This window comes from Chaetura pelagica, unplaced genomic scaffold (genome assembly GCF_000747805.2).
Source record: "Chaetura pelagica isolate M959 unplaced genomic scaffold, ChaPel_1.0 scaffold650, whole genome shotgun sequence".
In the NCBI taxonomy this organism is placed as follows: Eukaryota; Metazoa; Chordata; class Aves; order Apodiformes; family Apodidae; genus Chaetura; species Chaetura pelagica.
In genome coordinates, this window is record NW_009951820.1 from 599710 (window position 1) to 606488 (window position 6779).

At 54.5% G+C, this 6779-nt stretch overlaps 1 protein-coding gene across 1 annotated transcript in view; it reads left to right on the forward strand.

Annotated features, from left to right (window-relative positions):
* ZBTB16 (zinc finger and BTB domain containing 16) overlaps nt 1–2833 on the forward strand; it is a 65321-nt gene extending 62488 nt beyond the window's left edge. The window contains exons 5-7 of the mRNA XM_010008758.1: nt 1–161; nt 2164–2331; nt 2550–2833. The exon at nt 1–161 is cut by the window's left edge and continues 9 nt beyond it. Of these exons, the coding sequence (XP_010007060.1) occupies nt 1–161; nt 2164–2331; nt 2550–2779 (559 nt within the window). The 3' untranslated portion in view covers nt 2780–2833. The remainder of the gene's footprint in view (nt 162–2163; nt 2332–2549) is intronic.
* Nucleotides 2834–6779: the final 3946 nt, after the last annotated feature.

Sequence of the window (6779 nt, forward strand, 5' to 3'; positions counted from 1 at the left end):
GGCGGTGTCCGGCCTGCTGTGCGGGAAGCGGTTCCAGACGCAGAGCGCACTGCAGCAGCACATGGAGGTGCACGCCGGGGTGCGCAGCTACATCTGCAGCGAGTGCAACCGCACCTTCCCCAGCCACACTGCGCTCAAGAGGCACCTCCGCTCCCACACAGGTACCACGGCTCAGGGCTGAGGGGGCTTGGCCAACCTTCTACCTCCGTTGTAAAAAAAAAAAAAAGGAAGGGGGGAAAAAAGGTGAAATGGTTCTAAAAGTGCTGAGGTGGCTGCAGTTGAGGTTGTTTGGAGTTAAAAAATTAAATTGAAAGAAAAGCCACCTGTAATAAGTTGATCCAGTAAATGTGACACGTGCCCCCCCCAACCCCTGCCGAGGACGTGCGATTGCACCCGCCTCATCGGCTTATGGTGGTAGATGCACATAATCAGCCAGTGCTCAACCCTAATGGGATTAGGGCAACCTGTGCTACGTGTAGCCGGTGATTCAGTGCCACGGCACACCGGGACAGGGCTCAGCACAGCCAGGCTGCGACTGCCTGCTGTGTCCTCAGAGTGCCCATGCCGTGTCCTCAGATCCTCCGCCAGCATCCCTGGGCAGGAGCAAGGGACAGGTCCTGGCAAGCACCATTGCTCAGGTCCACCTGCCAAACCCCCAGTGCAGGAGGAAACAAATCCTAGGGGCATGAGCAAGGGGTCTGTCTCACATGACTCAGCCCCACTGAGCATCCCAGCCTGTCTTGGGGGGTCAAGTGTTTCTCACCCACCTGGGAGCAGGAGGTTCCTGCGCCAGCCTCGGCTGTGCTTCCATTGCTGTGGGGAGGGGGAGATGTGCTGAGCCTGGCACCCCTTCCCCTTCCTCCTGTTAGCAGCCTGTAGCAGTCCTCAGAAGGGATGTGGAAGGGTCTGGGGGGGGGATGTGCAGGCACATCACCTGAGGGTCCCAGCCGTGGCCACCAGAACCCTGTATGCACCTGGGCTTGGGGTCCTGGCATGGGACCTGGAATCGCGTGCTGACGCTAAGCACGTTAGCACCCGGTGCTGGAGCTGTTTATAGCTGGTAATCCGGTGACCTGGCCTGTGGGTCGGGGCCACTTGTGTCCCACCCCAACCTCCTAGCTGCAAAAAAACACAAGGATCACTGCCACTTAATCGTGCTGCCTGGCTTCACCCTGCAGGGATGTGGGATGCTGGTGTCCTCCTGGCCCTGTTTGCACAGCATCTCCTAAAAATTGAGCACGTGGCAGTGCCTGCTGCCTCCGATTGCCAAACTCCTGCCTCTGCCTGTGAGATTGAATCCCAAGGCCGTAATTTGGAATTGGGGAGGTGAAAGGCAGCTGCTGACAGGCACTGCCTGCCTCGCCTTTGGGGGTCCAAAGGGCATCCTGAGCATCCACCTCCTCCTCCAGCAGCTGCGGGAGGGGCTGAGGGGCTGTGGATTTCGGCTGCAGCACACAGGGAGAGAGTAAAATATCATTGTAAAGAGGAAGCAAAAGCGCAGGCATGTGAGTATATAACGAGAAGGACAATTTATGCCCAGGCACGAGTGCAGTTTGACACGGGGATAATGAAAAAACGTAGGTCATTGTGGATGACTTAAGCCTTCACAGCTGAAGAAAATGTATGAAATGCAGGGAACATTACACGCTTGGCAGCTCCGCACATCTGCAGCAGGACAAGTGAAATACAGTTGGCCATTCTTTACCATAAACTGTGCTTGTAGGATATGCGGCACAGAGAAATTGTAATTACAGTGACAAGACAAATCAGTAATATTTAAATATTCATGAACAAAGTCTTGGACGATCAATCTATCTTTATTGTCCTTGCCTTAGCGGCTGTAATAAATAAGTAGCTGGAGCCCTCACCTTTCCTTCAAAGCCTTCTGCCTTTGGTGCCGAACCGGAGTTCATTTATCAGCTGCCCAGGGCCAGGTCTTGCCAGTGATGCTGGGGAAAAACATGGGAAGGGGTGGCAGGAAGGATATGGTGCCCTGTTGTCCCTTACCCAGTTATGAGCCTGAGCATCTGCAAGAGGATGCAGGGACCGTTGTGCCATGCTGGGGCAGCCAGGGCACTCCGTCCCCATGGCAATGGGTGCTGGTCCTGGGCTAGGGACTGTTCTTGGTGTGGTTTGGCAGCTCTGACCTGTGTGTGCTTGCAGGCGACCACCCCTACGAGTGTGAGTTTTGCGGCAGCTGCTTCCGTGATGAGAGCACCCTAAAGGGCCACAAGCGCATCCACACCGGCGAGAAGCCCTATGAGTGCAACGGTTGCGGCAAGAAGTTCAGCCTCAAGCACCAGCTGGAGACCCACTACCGGGTCCACACAGGTACATGCTGGGGGGCACTACCAGGGAGCAGGGGGCTGGATCTCTTCCCGCAGCGGGATGCAGCAGCGTGGTCCAGGAATAATGAACCCTCGAACTCGCAGCGTGTTGTAATAGGGGGTCAGCAGGGAAATGGGTTTTGCTGTTCATTACCTGGTTATTGGTTGTGCCTGCCACGGCAGCGCCGATGCTGGGTGGTTAATTACCATCATCTCCTGCAGGCGAGAAGCCCTTCGAGTGCAAGCTGTGCCACCAGCGCTCCCGGGACTACTCAGCCATGATCAAACACCTCCGGACCCACAACGGCGCTTCCCCCTACCAGTGCACCATCTGCCTGGAGTACTGCCCCAGCCTCTCCGCCATGCAGAAGCACATGAAGGGCCACAAGCCAGAGGAGATCCCCACCGACTGGCGGATAGAGAAGACCTATCTCTACCTCTGCTATGTCTGAGGCAGGAGGCACAGGGGCAGCGGGGCTGAGTGCTGGAGGACTGGGCAAAAAAAACCTCACCACCCAACCCGCAGCGTCCACCGCCTTGTTTGTTCGCGGTTCTTGTTCATTGCTTCTTGCCAGAAGGATCTTGTGGCTCACACCAGGGCAGAGGGACAGACACCCTGGCCCCTTCCTCAGGCCCCCACTCCTCCTCCCCAGCTGCCCTTACCGCCTCACTGCTGGTGGCTTTCACCCCTGGCCAGCCCCTCCATCACTGCTGGGAACAGCACATAGAAACAATGCACTTCCCCAAAGGTGTACATATGGCCAGCACTTGGGGCTGGCCTCCGTATCTGGTGTCTTCTGTCACCATATAGAGCCCACTGTGATGACCTTCATGGAGGGCTCAGCCCCCGTTTTGGGGGTTCCTGTGCTCCTGGGTGGCAGCATCACAGGTGGGAGAGTGCCAGCTCCCAGGGAATGATCCCAGAGCATCCAGAGGGGCTCCTGGCTGGAGGAGGGTGTGTGGGAAAGGCAGCCAGGGTGCTGGCAGTGCTGCCAGTGTCCAGATGAGCACGAGGGGCACCCAAAGGTGACACTGCCCTGCCCCAACCAAAGGCCTCTCTATGCATTTCCTTCCTGCCCACCTTCCTGGGTAGAGGGTGAAGCCCCTGTGGGAGGTGTGGTTGGTTTGGTGATGCACGGTCAGTGCCGGAGTGCAGCTTCGTTTCCAGTGGGGGAGCTCGTTTGGGGCACTTGGGAGGTGCCTGGTGTTTTTCCCAGCCCATAAGCGAGGGGTGCCCAGTGGCAGGTGGCTTTGCTCGCTGGTTTGGTTTTTTTGCTTTTTGTTTGAATTTTTTTAACTTTCTTTTGGAGTATTTCCGCGTTTAGCACATTTTACTTGAAATTACCTCGGTTTTTTGTGACCTCATGAGCTTTTATTGATTTGGGGGGAACAAGGGGCAGTGGAAGGTCGGCGCGGCGGCCCATTCCCTGCTAGCCTCCCATTGTGCATTATCCTTTACCAAAACTGGTATTTTTTGCCCAGCCCTGCGGGGCCAGGGGCTTTGTTTCTGAAGCTACCTCTTGTGTTTGTTTTTGTTGTGTTTCTCTTTCCGCGGGAGCGGGGCCGTTGCTGTCCCGTGCAGTGCCTGCGGCTTTTTTTTTTTTGTCATTTTGTTGCGTTTGGGTGAAAACGGGGGTGAGAAAGAGTTGGGGGTCATAGGATGGTGCCTGGGTACAGGTTGGAGGATGCCAATAGCCCCCTGGGCTGGGGGTCCTGGCACAGCCCATCCCACCTCTCCCAGAGCCAAGTGGAGATGCAGGGGTGGCATCCTCCAGTGCAGCCTGCTCCAGCTTCACACGAACGTGTGCCCCTTGCTGCTCTGTGTAAGTTGTACAATCCAGGAAGTGACTGTGGAGAACGGCTTGTTTAATTGTTGTGCCTAAGGAGGAAAAAAAAAAAAAAGGAAAAAAAAATTTAAAAAACAAAACAACAAAAAATAGTTCTTTCACACGGAAAGTTGCTGCAATTTCTGGTGCGTGCGCGGTGGCTGCTGGCTGTGGAGCACACAGCTGAGCTCATGTGGCTTTTTTTGCTTTAACCTCCCATCCCTCTCTGCGGAAGTGCCGCGGCCTCCCGGTGCCGGAGTGAGGTCCCGCGTGTCCCCGCAGCCATTTGCTGTGGCACAGCCCCCGCTGCCCCGCCATATATATATATATATATATGTAAGTATATATATGTGTAAGCTTGCCGTGAGGACCAAGCGCCCGGCGGGGCGCAGGGCCCTTCTCCCCGCCTCGTGTCGGTGTCGTGAGCGCCCACCCGCCGTCCCCTCGCCCTGTGTTGCCGCTCGTGGTTCAGGTCCTTCACTGTCCTCGTTCCGTCTACCTCAGCACCTCCCAGAAGGTGCCCAAGTTCCCCCTCGGTTCCTCAGAGTATCTATTGGCTCCTATTTTATTTTCTTTTTTGTATTACTTCCTCTCTCCCCTCGCCCTTCCCTCCCCTGCGGTTCTGCTTGCAAGTTCTCTCTGTCCTCTAGCCACAGATGCCGTTAGCTAAAAGTTTCCTGAAAAAAAATAATTTTAAAAAAAGACAAAAAAAACCCCCAAAAAACAACAAAAAAATCCAAACCCAACCCCAGTTGTGGTGTCTCCTAGTTGCAGCTCTCTGCATCTGCCTTCGTCCTGTGTAGATTCAGATGCATTTCTTTGTAAGATTTCAGTGTTTCTGACAGAGGAAAAGACAAACAAAAAAAAGAAGAATATACTGCTGCAGGTTTTTTTCTCTCCATGTGTCACTAAGTGAAGTTCGTGCCTTCTATAGCAAAGAGAATATTTTTTACATCCTACTAACAGTAGATTTTTTTGTAGTGAACATTTTTTGTATTTTTATTTATAAGTCTCATAAGAAAAATAGCAATGTTCAGTTGTATACCTTGAATCTGCAGTTAGAAAACAAAAAAAAACAACGAATAAAGTTAATTCCATTGTCTCGGCCTGCTGTCTCCTGTTCCCGTGCCCGTGCCTGCTGGGAGGAGGAGGAGGGATGCGTCCCAGCGGTGCGCCCGGGTCCATGGCGGTGAGTCTGGGGAGTCCCATCCCCAATCCCACCCTGGTGGATGGGGGTGTCCCTGGGATGTCCATGTCCCTGCGGGCAGGGAGTGGGCTCACCTGGATGAAAGTGAAGCCATTGGTTTAAAGCTGCCCGCGGAGCCAGCCGCCCCCCGCCGCGTTAATTATCCCGAGGCTCCCGACTGATTGCTCGGCACTGAGCTTAAGCCCTCCTCTATTTATTTACCGACTACATTAGCGGCAGCGCCTGCTCCTGCTGCGGCAAGTCACTGCGGGGCCCGGTGGGTGCTGCCAGTGTCCTCATGTGCCCCAGGTGCTGCACCCCCCTACCTGGGTGTTACAGGGCAGTTAAATGTTAATTACAGCACAGTAGGAGTCACTGGGAGCAGAGCATCCCTTATTTTTCTCCAGAGATGGATGGCATGTGCTGGGCATGCTGGTGTAGAGGCTCGGCTCATTGCTGTACCTGGAGGTCCCGGTGGGTTTTGGAGGGTTGTGTGCCCACCCCAGGGTCCTGGTGAAGGTCCCAGAGACCTCCCCCTGCATAGATCTTGCAGGGTGTTTTTTGGGGAGAGCATTGGTTCTGCGTTGGATGCAGCATTCCTGGGAGGAGGGACATACAACCCTGGCTGGTGCTTGGCCCAGACAAAGGCGCTGGTAAAATAATGGGGAAATCGTCGCCGGGCCTTTGTGTGCACACTCGCGCGGCAGCTGGGAGCGATTACGCTGCAACAATGTTCTGTTCCATCAACATTATGTCCTCATTAAGCCTTTATTAAGTAGATTAGGTTCAGATTTATTGATTTTTTAAATATATATATTTTTAAAGAGGAAAATCCAGACTCCTGTCAGATGCCTAGAACTTTTTCCTGTGCAGAACTTCCCAGAGGAGCAAGAGTGCAGAGAGAGAACCTGGATCTTTCCTCCAGCATGGGCAGCCTCTGCTTCCAGGGGAAAAGGACCTCTGAGTTGCATGAAGGGTTGGGTTGGGTGCAGGACAGCTTCCTAGTGCAGGGAAGGCTGAGGACTGCGTGTCTGCCAGTGGGATCCAGGGGATGCAGCATCCACAGGTGAGCATCCCGCAGGGGGTCCTTAAGGGGTACCCGGGTTCCCATCATGTGGGAGAAGGATGGCAAGGCCAGCTGGGGATCCTACTGCCTCTTCCCCTCCTCAGACGTGCTGGGGTCAATGGGCGCATTGGATTTGTCTGTTGGAGCGTTTGATGTTACATGAAGGCAGCTCATTCCAGAGGGTGTTAATTGCCCACTGCAGTGATCAGGTCTGTAGCACCATCGATCTCAGCAGGATCAATGGGCTGATTTAGTGTCTCGCCAACTCTTTAGCTGGACACCTCATCAATAGGCAGCCACTTACCGACCATCGGCGCATTAGCAGGGGCTGGCACCGGCGGGAGCCCCTTCTGCCCATCCTCAGCCCCATCACT